General features: G+C 37.4%; 1 protein-coding gene across 1 annotated transcript; it reads left to right on the top strand.

Annotated features, from left to right (window-relative positions):
* Positions 1-1,186: 1,186 nt before the first annotated feature.
* On the top strand, positions 1,187-4,230 carry LOC117631734 (zinc finger protein WIP3). The gene is made up of 2 exons (XM_034365021.1): positions 1,187-1,722; positions 3,161-4,230. The coding sequence occupies exons 1-2, from the start codon at positions 1,219-1,221 to the stop codon at positions 3,587-3,589; spliced, it is 933 nt and encodes a 310-aa protein (XP_034220912.1). The 5' UTR covers positions 1,187-1,218; the 3' UTR covers positions 3,590-4,230.
* Positions 4,231-17,149: the final 12,919 nt, after the last annotated feature.

The following is a 17,149-nucleotide window of genomic DNA, read 5'->3' as shown; positions in this document are numbered from 1 at the left end:
TATAATTTAGAACACTAGCTAGTACATTAATTTTTTTTTAATTTTTTAAAAATGATATACACTGGTACCGTAGAATTTTTATCTTCTTAACCAGCTTTGTGTATTCGAAGAATTTGAAAGCAACAAACAAAACTTGATGAGGTTAGGAAGATAAAAGACTGATGAGGTGGCTCCGCCCTTGGAGGTGTCAATCATACTTCAGCTAAAAGATTGATGAGGTGGCACAACAGGTTGGTAATCCTATGATCCGAACCAAATAAAATTTGTGATGTCCTTACATGTATTTGTTTAATGGTGAATTTCTCCGATATTTTTGTTGACAATTACGAATGACAAAAATACTTAGTATTAAATTGATTACATCATAGTAGAAGAAAAAGTAAGCAAATTCATCCGCAGCTAATCTTGAAATTTAACTTGTAATTTCAGTAACCGGCAGCTGATATAACACGTTAAAGTTGGGATGTATATAACTTAAGTTAATTGACATTATGCATTTTATTTATTAATTAATTAATCCACGAGCATTTCAGGTTCAATGTCAGTTTTGCTTCTCTTAAAATATTTTCGTCTTGCAAAGTATCCACAAGTAATAGTGTAATGGTTTGGAGTATTTACTTCCTCGAGTAAGATTCTGAAATCTCGAGTCCTAACATCCGTATAGTGTGTGTGAATTTAATATATTATCGTCTCTCTTAACAGAAAATATCTGAAAACAAAAAAGTATATATATATATATATATATTTTCGTCTTCTTTTAGGTATGGACCAAATGCTGCCACCTTTTTCCTTCCGCTATTTGAGGGCATCGCAAAATGTCAATGTAGTATGAGAAATGTGTGCACATAGGTCAAATTCCATCATATGATAATTAAACCGAAAAAACCAGGAAAAAAGAAAATGCATGTACATAGCTAACAAATACAGATATTCAGACTCTTCTAGGATTCTCTTCCTTTAGGTGAGTCCCTATTTTGCACGTCATTATCTATAACCCCACCATTACCATTCTTTCTCTTTCCCTCTCTCTCTTCCCTAAAACCAAACAAAGGCCAAAGGTAGAAAAGAAAGAAAGGAGAAAGAAAAAGTTCCAAAAAAGACAAACCAAACCACATTTCATAAATCAACCCTATAAGTGAAGCTTTCCCACAAAAGGTCTGGATAAATCCTCTGAGGAGAGAATTCATCAAGGACCTCTCTCTCTCTCTCTCTCTAGAGATGGGTTTATGGAACCATCATGTGGAAGGCCAAAATTTGTGCTTTCAAGCACCTCCTTTCATTGAATGGCTGAAGCCACCTTCCTCTTTTTCTTCATCATCATCCCCTTCTTTTTGCTTATCTGAGAATAGCACTACTATGCAATGCTTGCCTCTTTTAAGCCAGTTTACAGACACCAAGCCAATGAAAATAGAAGATGCTGGGGTGCAGAAAGAGGGTTTTGGAGTCAAAGAAGAGAAAATGGAGCAAGTTACAGTGGCCTTGCGCATTGGACTGCCTAATAGTACTAGTGAAGCTGATCAATCAGACACTCATCATGAGAATAAGAAGGTTTTGGATCTCAAGGAAGAAGAAGGAGTAACCATGAGGAAGAGCTTTCATGGGTGCTCTTTTAATGCAGAGAGTAGGTTTTGGATACCAACACCTGCTCAGATTCTTGTTGGGCCGATGCAGTTTGCTTGCTCCATTTGCAGCAAGACCTTCAATAGGTACAATAACATGCAGGTTAGTTAATATCAATTACTCTTACCCATCATATATCTTTTGAACAAATTTTTGTGGGGGTTTTTAATTTCAGAACCTTAAACACTAATTTTCACCAACAAATTAAAACTACAACCTAATTGGAAAAAAAATTCAAAGCAGAAAAGGGAAGTTTAAAAAAAAAAAAAAAAAAGGACAGCCTTTGTAGTGAAGTTTTTTAGAATCGTAACTTGTAAAGTGGTGGAAGTAATTGAATTGTTGAATTGCTACTTATACAAATGGCTTGACAAGTTACAATTATATGTTCATCTTTTACTTCTTCTTTGCTTAATGGAGTAGTTCGACCTTTTCAAAAAGAGACCGGATTTTCAGGAAATTATCCATTAAAGTTTTCACTGGGGGAAAAGGAACATGCACACATGCACACTATGCATGCCAATGAGAGATCCCGTGTAGTGCTATACAAAAACACTATTGTTATTGGCGGTTTTGGTTTAGGACCTGCTACCATCCAAATTATAATTTCTCTGCTGAGAAATATACAAATAAATAAATCAACCGTGAAAGTTTAAAAGCCTTTTGTCCTTGTTCATCTTGGCATGAAATGTGTGTTTGGAGTTTATTATTGTCGACCCATATATGTCAAAAGGAGGAAGAGCTGCTAATAATTAGACAGCTAAAGGAGGAAGAGAGCGGATGATTTACTTCAAGGCTGGTCTCTCTTTGTGATTTGGCAATTTATTTTACATGACACGGGGATAATATTGTTTTGCTCCCCCAACTAATCACATTCCACTATGTGGAAAAGTTATCACGCATGGGTTGGGGAGAGCAGAATAGTATTATCCCCGTGATATACAAGTTTTTCTCCAAATAGAGACACTCTCTGCATATCCTATTACCTTTCCATATTTCAATTTCTTTTGGATCTTGTCTCTCCATCACCTTTCTCATTTTGTCTTGAACGGTGTGGCTTCAAGAAGCTGGGGGCCGGTTGGGGAAAACTGGTTGGACTTGTAGAAGTTAACATGATATCAAGGGCATGAATGAGCAGTGAAAACAAATTGTTTCACACCATGTACCAATTTTAGTAGTGCATTATTCATATTTGATCGATATTTTGACTAGATATGGACAATGCACGCCCTCACTTAAATTGGTACCACGTACTAGCCAATCACCGACTAAAGTTCATTATCTTTTTCATTGATAGTTCTCTGAAATTTGTTTGCAACATAGAAAAAGTTCTACATAGAAGGGTAAACACTAGTGGTAAATCATCCAAAATAAATTACCATTAATTGAGCTTATTCTATAACTCCATTTTGATTTTACACTTGACCACATATATGTTCATGTTGCAATATTCAATATTTTCTATACGAGTTTGAGGTCAACTAATGAATTAGAGAGCAGCTTTTTTATCAACTAAAAGATATATATTGAATTGGGTTTGCAGATGCATATGTGGGGCCACGGATCTGAATTTAGAAAAGGGCCAGATTCTCTCAAAGGAACACAACCAGCCGCAATGCTGAGGCTACCATGCTATTGCTGTGCTCAAGGCTGCAAGAACAACATCAATCACCCAAGAGCCAAGCCACTGAAAGACTTCAGAACTCTCCAAACTCACTACAAGAGAAAGCATGGAGCAAAGCCATTCATGTGTAGAAAATGTGCCAAAACATTTGCAGTTAAGGGAGATTGGAGAACCCATGAGAAGAACTGTGGGAAGCTATGGTATTGCACCTGTGGATCTGATTTCAAGCACAAAAGGTCACTCAAGGACCACATTAGATCCTTCGGAAAAGGGCACTCTCCACACCCTTCTCTTGATGGTTTTCATGAGGATGAGAAGGAATGCATAACTGGTTCTGAAGACGACTGAGTTTTTATCAAAACTAGCCAAAAAGTAACTTGTACCCTCTTCTAAAAGATAGCACTTTTATAAAAACTTTCCAAGAACAGCCAAAAACTGCGCTTAGGTTTGGTGCCTAGGCCTATTTGGTTATTTTTGAAAGTTTTTATAAAATTTCTATCATTAGAAAGAAGGGTAAACTTTTGCTAGTTTTGATAAAAACTCAAGATGACAAGGACATCATGAAGCTTAATTTCCTTCCTTCAGGTTTAATATTCGAAATTATCTAAGTATAGAGGATAAAGTAATTAGTGGGCTTTAATATATCTCCAAGCTTGTGCTCAGTAACAAAAAATTCTCAGCAGCTTGCACACCATGCACATAGGGAGCGGTTTGCTACGGAGCATTTGCTGCGGGAAAGGGAGTAAAATTTATTTTTAACTCTAGACAGTTTGTTTAATTATGTCAATAAGTTGATGATTGCCTGAAGTGATGAAGCATATGAATTTTCTTCTCCTATCAACACAAGGTAGGTATTATAAAGTTACAATCTTTTTTGTAGCATCCCCCATTGGAGAAAATTTGTCAGCTTCATTGCCAACTGGTAATCTTTTACATGATTGTTGTATTATATTAAATGGAAATGTTGGGATAATCATCTCTTTATGCTCTCTCTCTCTCTCTCTCTCTCTCTCTCTCTCTCTCTCTCTCTGTGGCCTGCTTATAGTTTAATATCTAATCAAATTTTCATGCTAGAGGGAATGAAATCTTTGACTTTTGCTCTTATGGATGTAATGATGTTTATACCTACTTATGACTAAAATGAGGGTGCAAAAGGGTAGTGGAATGTGGAAACATGTTATTAAAAAAGAAGTATAAACAAAAATGATTCATATGATAGATTGCTTCTCAACTAATTCGATGATAATTCTTTATGTAGCTGGCTCAATACATTGCTAGGGAAAAGTAAAATGGAAAAATGTTTTGTTTCATGCTGATCTTACTTAATACTTAAGAAGTATATGAATGACTATCCACTTAATTATGTTAGCCTATACAGTTTAACTTACCACAATTACCAATTAGTTCTTAATTTGACGATACCTCTTTTTTCAATAATGTTAGAAGTGATTTCGTTCGAATACCCTTCTCCTCTAATAAATAATTATATATATAAAAACTTACAATAACAATTGTCTAATTATTTAGTTATGTCCAAATTTTCAATGGCTAGGTGAGTCCAATTTGGGGGCTTACCAAATCATCCATCGAGGTTATAACATCAACTAGAGAATGATTGGGTATTGATTAATTGAGATGGATAGAAAAGTTTTAATCCTACCTTGAGGATTTTGATCCCCAGCATATAAAATGCAATTGAACTCTAACAAATGGAGTGCTTTTATGTATGAAAAAGAGATTCGGGCAACGACTTTTTATAAAATAAAAGAGAGGTGGAGAGAGAAAGGCGCTAAAAGACGTTGAAATTTGGTTTCTTTTGAGGTAGGCTTGACAAAGTAAAAAAGGATAGGAGAAAATGTGAAATGGTGTGTTTGATTTCTGAAGGTGATTGAGGTCCTCCACCATGCTTTGTCGGGATATAGAAAAAACTTGAGGGGAAAAGAACAACCACCCCCTTTTGTTTGAACACACCGTTTTATCATTTGTAGTCTCCTCTCCTTTCACATTCAACCATATATGTCATATTATGTATGATTGCATGCACCAAAATCGGACCACTTTCATGAGTCTCCTTGATGACCCTATACTTTGCCCTGCTAGCTAACTTAGCTTGACATTGTCTAATAAAAGGACACCAATATTAGGAGCCATCACTTAATTTTGTTTGATGATAGGTGCAACAAGTTCACACAGGTTGACATCCATTTTCACACGATATCAAAACAAAATCTCTAAAATAATGAATAGTATAGAAATACGACCAATGAAACATATAATCTATGGTAGGTGTAGGAAAATAAGGGATAATATATTACAATAAAGCAAAGGTAAAAAGTTATTTTCAGTCTTTGTGGTTTATCACGTTTACTATTAAGATCCATGTGGTTTCAATTTCAAGCTAATTCAAGGACATTCCTCAATTTCTGTCAAATTATTTTAACTTTCGTTACTTGTGGAGGGGTAATTCAGTCCATATATATATATATATATATATATATTTTAAACTCATTCCTTTTAAAAATAAGCAATAAATTTTAAAAACAAATTAGTTTTAAAATTAAAATAAAACATCTTTCTCCCCTTCTCCTCTTCTCCTCCCAACCCCAACGCCTACCAACAGTCCGTACCCAACTCCAGCCAGCCACCACCTCTCTGTAACCTAACCACCACCCCACCAACCCAAGCCCGCCAAATCAGAGAAAGAGACAGCAATGGTGATATAAGGATGACACATCCAAAGCTTTGCTCATAAATGTTTTTATAAGATAGCAAGGAAAGCCCTTCAAATGGGTACATATGGTACGAATCATATACAAAAAAATGTTAGGTTTTGTTTAGCTAATGTTTTTAGCTTTCATTGACAAACTTGTAATACTATTTGTAATCATACAAGCTCAATGAGTTTAGGCTAGTTTAAGACTGCATTCAAGATGATTACATCGTTTGAGATCAACAGTGTCATGGCTTAAATGCAATCAAGCTCAATCAAGCTCTCCAAAGGTAAATCATGCATTGCATGCATTAAAAAGCACTAGGGTATAACTAGTCATCATTTGCCAGCTTATCAGTAGTTGCAGATTTTTGTCTTATTACTTCTTCAATCACTAGCCACCAAGTGTCCTTCGGACTGTCCACTTTTACTAAAAAGGTTAGGGCTGGTCTGGACTTACTAACTCTCACATTTTACATTTTACATATGAGGTTTTAGAGAGAGAGAGAGAGAGAGAGAGAGAGAGAGAGAGAGAGAGAGTTCTAGTGAGAGATTGGGCATGGGTTCTTGAATTCTTTTTGGGGCTTTCATTGAAATTTTATTTCTAAAAGGTTTTCATCTCTCATCTCTTTCATTTGCACTATTTTGGAAAACTTGGTGTTCTCTTTGGTTTGTGTGAGAGTGTTTATGGCTTTTGAAATAAGGTTTTTAAATCATTTTTGAAATCTAGTTCTATCTTTGAAACCTACTTCACCCATTGAGAATTTTTTAGAGTAAAACTTCTACTCTGCATTCTCTGCTTGGTGAGGTCTAAGTTTTCCGTATGAGATTTTGAACCTTATTTTTTGAAATATGATGTGTTTTTAAAATCTGAATCTGGGTTCAGTTATGACTAGTCATCTTCTTCTGTCTGTTTCTGGGTTCATAATGACTAATCTTCTTCTTTAGTCTAGATCAGATTCTTGGTTGATTTCTTTAAGAGTATGGTTTCTTGAAGGAATTGACACTTTCATCTCATAATCGATATTTCATTCATCGATGACGATCTAGAGCTGAGTTGCGGTGTCATGGGGTGAAGAAGCTGATGGACTAGCTGTCATTTCCATGAAGGACAAACTACTAGCTCAATTAAGTTTGGAGAAAAAGGTTGCAGATGAAGGCAGTGTTCATTTCCTAAATAGACTTAGGATTGTTTGAGCTTGTGTGCTTATTTTCTATGTAAGAATCTTCTTAACTTAGTGGATTGCTTGGTCGGATTGATGACCCTAGTGTTTCCCAATGGCAGGTTTCTAGGTGAACATTTCTGGTGTGTTGTTCTTAATTTCTTGACTAGTCATAATCTTATTATTATCTATACTTTGATTTGATGGATGTTCACACACATATCACTCTAGTTATTGCTAGCACAGGGGATGCCTAGATTGACGGGTCCTTCTGAGTTCCTAGGTTGTCACGTAATTATCTTCTAGGCGTGCAGGTTCTTATATTTGATTTAAGGTGAGTATGTGCTTTGCTTGTTTGTTCATAGGTCTATGACTAGTATTTGACTAGTCATATTGTTCCTAAGAACAGTTAATTATTGTTGTAATATATCTATTCCATTGTGGTTTTAATTTACCCACTTCACCTATGTACCAATTTCAAGAGATGATGCATGAGTTGTTATGGAAGTGAAAAATTCACCTTCGAATTCTCCAAAGAAATAGAAATTAACATCTAAGGTATGGAAAGATTTTGTTAAATTTAAAGGGCCAGACGGCGGTGAACTTGCAAGATGTAACCATTGTCATAATCAAATTGTGGGAGATAGTATTAAAAGAACTAGCCACTTAAAAGAAGCACCTGGCTAAATGTCCTAGGATAAAAAATAAAGCATTGGTCAACAAATGTTAGCTATAGCAAAAGATACTTCAGTCTCCACTGGTGGAGTTAAAAATCACAAGCTTGATCAAGAGAAAAATATAATAGAATTTGCTAGGACTGTTATTATGCACAATTATCCATCAATATGGTAGAGCATGAATACCTTGAGATATTTTTGAATGGTCTTCAACCAATGTTTAAACTTTTGTCAAGAAATTCAGTGGGGTTTGATGTTTTTCAAATTCACAAAACAAAAAAGGAGAAGTTGTATAAGTACTTTGAAAAAATTTCTGGTAGGATAACTCTTACTACTGATATTTGGACTTCTGATCATGAAGATATTGGATATATTTGCTTCACATTTGATTTTATTTATGATAATTGGGAACTAAAAAAATAAAAATTCTTGCTTACAGATGTATAGAATATCCTCATGATGCATAAACTCTGTTTAGATATATTAATGAATTAATTTTGGATTGGAATCTTGAAAAGAAATTGTTTTCCACGGTTGTTGACAATGCTACTGTCAATGATTCGATGGTTAGAAGCCTCAGAGGTTGGCTTTGTGGCAAGTCTTCAATTTCATTGTAAGATGAGTGATTTCATGTGTGTTGTTGGGCTCATATTATTAACCTTATTATACAAGATGGGTTAAAAGTGATTGGAGATTTTATTTCTAAAGTTAGAGAAACTGTGAAGTACTTGAAAAGGCCTCCCTATAAAATAGAAAAATTTAATCATGCAAAAATCCAACTTAAGTTGAAGGATAACAAAAAGCTGCAGATGGATTGTCCTACTAGATGGAATTCTTCCTTTTTAAAGATCGAAAGTGAATTGGAGATGCAAGATGCGTTTTTTGGCGGTTAAAACAAACTGACCATAATTATAATTTTCATCCAATTGATGAGGAGTGGAAAGTAGCAAAAGTGATATGTGATTGCTTGAGAATTTTTTATAATGCTACTATGTGTTTTTTCCCTATATCAAATGTGTTTTTTTCCTGATATTTGTAAGATTCAAATGCATTTATTTGCGTGGGAGAACAGTGAGTATGATTTTTCCGTTTGATGGCTAGCCCAATGAAGTTGAAGTTTACTAAATATTGGGAAGTATGATTTTCTCCGTTGGATATCTTGGTATTAGCAGTTGTTATTTTTTATCCAAGATTTAAAATGGATTTGGTATGATGCTAGTAATTATGTTGACAAAATTCGTAATGTTGTATTTGACCTTTACAATGAGTATGATGGGGATTCATCTCAATCTGAAATGGATTTAGGTCAAGGAGTTGCTGGTTGAAATAATGAGAATGGTATGGCTTCCAAGGATGATGAATTGAGTGGGTTTGATTCTTATGTTGGGTTTGATCTTTCAATCTCAATGCTCACAAAAAGTCAGAATTAGAGCAATATTGGAGGAGCCATTATTTCCAAGAAGTGAGGTTTTCAATGTTCTGAATTGGTGAAAGTAAATAGTGATAAGCTTCCTACTCAATCAAAAATAGCTTGTCACATTCTAGCCATTCCAGCAACTTTTGTTGCATCTGAGGCAATATTTAGTGAAGGAGGAAGAGTAATATATGAATTATGTGCTTCTCTGCTTTCGAAAACTGTTGAGGCTTTAATGACTACAAAAGATTGGCTTTCCTCTTTATGTTTATTATTTATTTATTCAAGATTATTATTCAAATTTTCAATATAGAGTCCTCATTGTTATTTTCTTTTTCTTTTTTTAGAATTTGATTTGGGTTCTCCAACACAAGAAATAGAAAAGGAAAGATGAAGGTTCTTCAATGTAATTGAGTATTTGGGCGAAACTGAAAGATGTTACTCGATAATATGACTATTGTTAAGGTGAAAGTGTAATTGAATAGTTTGGATATATTTATAATATTATGTTGTGAAGGTTTATTAATTTTTATATTATGTATCAACTTTTTAGATTATATAAGAATTCGGATTGGATTATCAAATTCGATATCCGATAACCCAACAAATCATATATGAATCTTATTGTCAATGATTCATCAGATTATCGAATCGGATTCGGTTCAGTTTTCTTCCTAATCTGATCGAATCGGATATAGAGTGGTCTGTTTTATCTTCGATTTGTTTATAGCTCTAGTGGTAGCTTTGACAATAGGGTTAAAAGTCTTAGTATAGTTAATACCCGACTATTGGTGAAATCATTGGCAACCAGATGAGCTTTGTAATGTTCAATGCTACCATCATATTTGCGCTTAATCCAAAACACCCATTTATTGCCAACGGGATTGTGCAATTATGAAGGAGGAAAAACCGACCATGTGTGATTTTTAAGGAGGGCTTTGATCTCCTGACTAATTGCAGAGCGCAATTTAACAAGTTGGTTCGTTAAAATGAACAAAAGAGAATAAACCATGAAGGGTATCAAATAGTTTCATATGTTCGAACTTTGGGCTTGGAGATGTCTTGTCACAACCAAGTAATCATGGATAGGTTGGGTGAGCGGCTGTAGGTGGAGAAAAAGAAGAAACATAAGTAGATTGAATGCTCTAAGCGGAGGGTAGAGATGTGGGCTGCGAAACAAGAAGTAGGCTGACTATGCACCAAGCAAGTCATGGGGCAGTGATAGACCTAGACCAGATGACAGAGGCGTGAGGTCAGGAGGATGGCATGGGCCTAGGTTGGAGGACTAGTCCACAGCTAGAGATGCTAGAGAAAGACTTGGGCTAGGAGCATGGGATGAAGCTGGTGTGGAGGGTACATGCTTAGATAAACCAGGTTGGGCTAACTACGAAGTTGGGCCAGGCATAGCAGATGGTCACCCATGGAAAATATGTCAAGCTAGACCACAGCACTAGGGGGCGTAAGATGTGAATTTGAAAAGGAAAACATCATTCGTTAAATAAAACATATCTTGACACATAGACCAAACCAGTGTTTGGATGAAGACAACGACACCCCTTATAACCTAAGAAGACACATTCCAAGGAGCGACTCATTAGTTTATTATGGACATAGGGACCAAGGTCAGGAAAACAAGAACACCTAAAGACATGAAGATGAAAATAAGTAGAAGGGCGAAAAAAGGGTAAGAAGTATGGAGTGACCAAATTTAAAACCAGTACGGGAAGCATACTAATTGAGTGAATGGCATTGCAAGCAGCCTCGGCCCAAAAGTGATGAGGGACATTAGAGAGGTCACTAAATGGGGTGAATTATTTTCTCTCAGTAAGGCCATTTTGTTGGGGTGTGTGGGGTTAAGAAAATCTCTTTTTAATGCCACTAGTTTTACAATAGTCGAAAAAGGCATGATTGACATATTCGATACCATTGTCGCTTTGGAGAAATTTGATGGAAGAATTTAATATATTATGAATCATGGTCATAAAGGTTTTGAAATGGATGAATTTATGTTGCATAGGATAGATCCATAAATATCGAGAAAAATCATCAGTAAATAAGATAGTAACAAAAGCCACTCACATAAGAAATGGAAGACATCCAAACATCGAAATTAATTAAATAGAATAAAGATGGAGCATGATTAGAACTAGCAGAATATGGTAATTGGGTTGTTGTACTAAGGGCACAACTGGTACAAAATCCTTATTGAAACGAAAAATATGACCCAAATGAAAGATTAAACGAGAGAGAACTAAAGAACATGGGTGACCTAGATGGTTGTGCCAAGCTGAAGATAAGATGGTGGTGAACTCACGAGGAGTAATAGAAGCAGAGGGTGAAAACAAAGACAATGGATATAACCCATCCTTACAGCGGCCCTGAAATAGAAAAGCACCAGTATGTAAATCATAAATCCGATAACAATTGGGAGCAAATACAAAAAAGACAAGGTTATCATGAGTAAAGAGAGCTACATAGATACGATTTTTAGTGAGGCAAAGGATACTAAAGGCATTGCGAAGAGAGAAGTAAGAGTTGCCAAAGGTAAGAGGAATATTACCGATATGGGAGATCAGCAGGGAGTGACCATTTCCCATAGAAATCAAATTATTACCAATGTATGATTGTGGATTTTGAATGGATAGAGGATTACTCATTATGTGATAAGCGCGCCTATATCCGAATACCAATTGTTATCAATGGGCTGGAGAGTATGAGCACATGTAAAGAAGGGAAATGACCTGAGTACTTATGTGGACAGTGGGCTGTTGAGTGTTGAGTGGTGGAATAAGTGGGACACTAATTAGTTGGAGGTGGTCCTAGAACACCATGCGGAGGCCATGCGAGGCTTGGTGCAAAACCGCAAGGAGGAGAAACCACCGAATGAGGGGTTCAAGTAGGTGCGGTATAAGGATACGCCGCTCAATGTGACCAACGATTACAACCTCGATGGGAAGCACCGAGAGAAAATCCATGATTGCCATTATGGTAGCCACCATGAGAATCACTGTAATGATTGGAGAAGCCTTGCTCACTAGAGTGACTGGTCGAGTTGTGTGTTGTGATGAGTGCAGTGGTGTGGCCGATTATGTCAGAGGGGCATGGGAATTGGTTTTCGAAGGCTAGCAGACAAGAACAGAGATCAATGAAGCTTGGGAGAGTAGGATGATTCAAAATCGTGGTAATAAGCCCGAAGTAATTAGATTCAAGGTCGCAAAGAACGGCGGTGACAAGATCATCGTCGGAGACAGGTTTGTCAATGAAGACAAGAGCATCAGCAAGGGATTTCGCTTAATTGAGGTACTCATCAATGGATTTAGAGCCTTTGGACATGTCGAGAAGTTGGAAGCAAAGGCTCGACGCACTAGCGATAGAACGTTGAGCATAATGATTTTGCAAGCCCTCCTATATGGATGTTGCAAAATCATGACCAACGGGTAGTGAAAGTATAGCAGGCGAAAGTGAAAGTATAGCAGGCGAAGTGTGGTGGTAATGTAACTAACCACAATTGGTCATCTTGGTACCAAGAATGAAAACTAGGTTGGGTCTGGTGACAGTGGATTAGGAGAAAATAGTGATGAGATCATCAGAGGGAGTGGTTTGACTAGTGGTGATGAAAGCATGGGGTTGGGGATAGGTACCATCTATGAATTTCCAGAGATCATGGCCAATGTGAAACGGTTTAAGTTAGTGGAGTCAAATGTGATAATTGGAGCCTTCAAGTTTGAGGAAGTGGCTGATGTTGGGCCAGGAAGAAAAGGAAGGAAAGAGCTCAAACAAAGGCCATTGGGATCTAAGAAAAGCTTTAAAGGAAGCGAGAGAAGTCTGATACCATATAAATAATGATTCCCATTGAATATTTGCATTGTCATTGGTACAAAATATACAATCAGATATGGATACATATGGTAAGAATCATAGACATAAATCAATTATGTTGAAGATTTTCAAGAGGGATTCACGGAGAGTTGACCGGACTTGACAGCTTCATTAACAAAGAGCAATGGCATTTGAGGGAAATTAATTATTTCATTTATAAGAAAGGGAAGGAACTGACCTTAAAGCTACTTCAATCCTTCCAAATCACGGAAAATGACAATGAAATTGTGCTCCCACCCATTCCTAAGCCTTTCCCATATTTGAGAATTCCATGAACTTTTCATTCGATCAAGTTCGGGGATCCCAAAATCATATCGAGTTAGATTTCTAAGGGAAAATGTGGAGGAAAAGGATTGGAGATGGTCTAAGGAATAATCAAAATGGAGTTCATTGACAGGACCCGATCCCAATTCCGCTTTGGAATTCGAACCAAGCCCTGTGCGTGTCCGACATCTGTCAACTGTCGGGCACAAATGACCATTTTACCCCTCATGCTACAGTTACTAAGAAAACTTTCTCTGGACTTCTGCCGAAAGAGTTTCCCCTGTATTTTGACCAAACCCAAATATTTCCACCTGTCAACAATCAAATAAATCCACACCAACTGCGAGAATAGAATAACCAAGTATCCACCAGCTCCAGTTTTCCACTAAAACTAGATATCAGAGCACTTTCTAAAGTTTACAGGGTTTTAAGGGCTTTTCCACAAAACTCTACCTTACTTGGTGGCGCGGAAGCTATGAAAGGCCCGGTGGTGGATCCTGCGCAGTTCTACGGCCTGGGGGCGAAAAACAGGTTGAAAATGTGAGTGGACCAAACATAAGATTCTTGAAAACAGTTTATAATCATAATAACCCCCATAGTAAAAATAACTTGATAAGTAAAGCTAAAGTTCACCTGTATTTAATATAAGGTATTCATCTAAATATATATATATATATATAATCGTGTGTATATAGATTCGTAAAACTGAACAATTATGTAAAGATATAAATGCGCGAATATCAAAGAAACTGGTATAAAATAACTGAAAGTCATAATTGGATAAAAGAAATCTCAAAATCCTTTGAAACTACCACCTATTTGTACCCCTGTCATATCCGTCAATTCCCCTGACAGGTCTCGGGCGTCACGTAGTCTACCCGAGCTGCAAACTGGCGAAATCAGGGGACTATGATCAGCCTGATCCACCGGCAGGTCTCGATGACACCAAGTCGACTCGAGCCGCTCTGGCAAGATACAGGGGACAGTAGTCAGCCTGATCCGCAATCCTGGCCGGTCTCGGGGACACAGAGTCAGCCGAGCCGCAATCCTGGCAGGTCTCGGGACACCAAGTCTGCCGACCGCAAATCCTGGCACTCACAGTCCGAGCGTCCCCGAAACTCGTGAGGCAAAGTCAAGTGCACTGACGTAGCTGAAATCAAACTAGATGTCCGTAGACATCAGTCCAACTGTGGGTAATCACCAAATAAAGGGTGGGTACATGGTGGTTCTAAAATAAACTATTTTTAGAAAAATCTAATAACTCACTGCCTTTTTGTGAAACTGAAATTTAACTGCTATCTCCTCTGATAGAGTTCTCAAACTCTGCTTTTTATATTACTGGAACTTTAGTAACTAAATAACACGTAAATCAAAGCATTTTACAGCACAAATCACGCTCGAAATAAAATAGTCATGAAACTTATTCAAGATCCAATAATGAAATTAACCCATATAAACTTTTTTATCAAAGCTTATTTGTATAAAATCATTATCAAAACATTATAAAATCATTTAAGTAAACTTATTTATATAAATCATTTCTATAACTCATGTATATAAAATCATTTATGAAAGAAAGTCCACTCACTGATGGTCCGAGCTAGCTGGACCCTTCGAAGGTCCCTCATGCGGGTCGATCGGACCCCTGGTGCCTGATTAACCATGAATAATAAATTAATAAACTGCTGAATAAAAAGTATTTAATTTAAACACCCTGCCCCCGGCTCCTAGAAATATGTGCACTCATTTCAAGTTACTCCTATGCCCACATTAGTCTTTCAGACTTTTAGATTAGGTTTGAAAAACCCGACGCTTAGTTAAACGATAAGTTGCCAGATCGGCCGATCCGGGACCCGTGGCTCCAAGGTCTCCGATTGCCAATCTGGGCTTCTCCGAAGGTTCCTCACAGAGGAGGAACCATGTTCCGCGAGTTCGGTCCGAAACGGACAGTTGGATTTGCCAAAATCGCGTTATCGCTTAAAATCCAAACCCTAGCCCCAGGGTTCGCGATTTCGGAGTATCCGGGACTCCGATTCGCAATCCGTCGAATCCTACACGATCCTGAAATCGTGTAGACCGACATATCCAAAATTCAATGCGATCCAACGATTTAACGACACTGCACCCAACGATCGCACGATATGGAAAATCAGTTCGAGGCTCAAACTGACTCCGAATCGAAATCCGTGAAATCCTACGCTCTCGTGACGACACGGGGATCTCAAAACTGCCCAGAGTCACTTCACCACCATCGCCCACCCGCCGCCACACGCGCGGGTAGATTCGGGTGTCCAAAGCGATTTTGGGTTGTCGAAAAATCTCCGAACCAAGACTCTAAACTCCTATCCTAGGTAAAACACCCCATTTGGAGTCACTTTTGTTCTTGGACATACCCCAAAAAGTGACCGAGAACGGCCGATCACGGCGGCCGAAGTTTCTGCCGATTTTCAAGTTGAAAAGCGAACGCTCTAGAGCTAAAATCGATCGAAACCCATACATCCACCAGCTAGAATACGAAAAATAGCTGAGAAACCATACATTACTCGATCGATTTGGTGGAGAATTGAGGGAGAACGAGAAGCTCAAAGTTCGAACTGGAGAATTGGCAAAAATGGTAATTTCCGGTGAGCTCCGGTCACGGCAACGGCGGTGACGGGTCAGGAAATGACGGCGGTCGAGTGGTGGTTCGTTTGGCACCGGTCTCGGAGATCGGCTCCAAGTGTGGCGGACGTGGCGACGGCGAGAAGGAGGAGAGGTCACTGCTCGCGCGGGATCGGGAGGAGAGAGAGAGAGGAGAGAGAAATGAGGAGAGAGAAGAAGGAAAGTGATAAAAATCTGACTTTTTGACCAAATTACCATTTTGCGCTTCGCGGTATTTTGATCGTATTTTCTTCGTTACAACTCCGATTCGGGTCTACTCCGTGTCTACGGACTCGTTTCGCCGTGCTCTACGCAATGGCGCAAGCGGAATCGCCAAATTCTTCCTCGATCAAAAAGTCAAATTTTCCCTATTAAAATATGCGAGGGCAAAATTGTCTTTTTGCTAGAAGATATTAATCCCACTTTTTAGATATTTTGTTATTTTCTTGATATTTTGTTTTGGGTTATTACATTCATCACTTGAAGCGAGGTGGTGAGTTGATTGTTTAAGGTTTTGGCAAGCTTGGGTTGCTAGGGAGGTGGTGGCTAGGGTTGGATGGGGATTGTTGATAGGTGTTGGGGTTAGGAGGAGAAAGGGACAGAGAGGTTTTATTTCTATTTTAAAACTATTTTTTTTTAAATTTAGTTTTGTATTGTTTATTTTTTAAAATGATGAATTTTTTTAATAATTCGTGGAACGAATTGCCCCTGCACAAGTAACGGAAGTTAGAAAATTTTGATAGGATTTGAGGATTGTCCTTGAATTGCTTCAAATTAAAACCACATGGACAAAACTAACCAAATCGAAACCACGTGGATTTCATTGGTAAAAATAATAAGCCACAAGCCCCAAAAGTGATTTTTTACCTAAAACAAATATAATTACAACATACAAAAATAGAAATCTATTAAATTAAAAAGTAAGTTTTAAAATAACCTTAATTGAGTCAAGGTAAGTGTTGGACTCTCTTACCTTAAGATGAATTCTGCCCCACACAAGTTCTTATGGTTACTAGCGCTCGCTTCCGAGGATAGAACTACTTGTGAAAGAAACATTATAATTCATAAGGACCCTTGAACCATTTGATGCAAGAAACTCTTTCACATAATACAAGTATAGTAATTCTAAGACTTTATATTGAAGTATGCATAGAATGAATT

Source organism: Prunus dulcis, chromosome 6, assembly GCF_902201215.1.
Source record: "Prunus dulcis chromosome 6, ALMONDv2, whole genome shotgun sequence".
In the NCBI taxonomy this organism is placed as follows: domain Eukaryota; kingdom Viridiplantae; phylum Streptophyta; class Magnoliopsida; order Rosales; family Rosaceae; genus Prunus; species Prunus dulcis.
The sequence above is the reverse complement of the archived record's forward strand: the minus strand, read 5'-3'. Positions and strand labels throughout refer to the sequence as shown.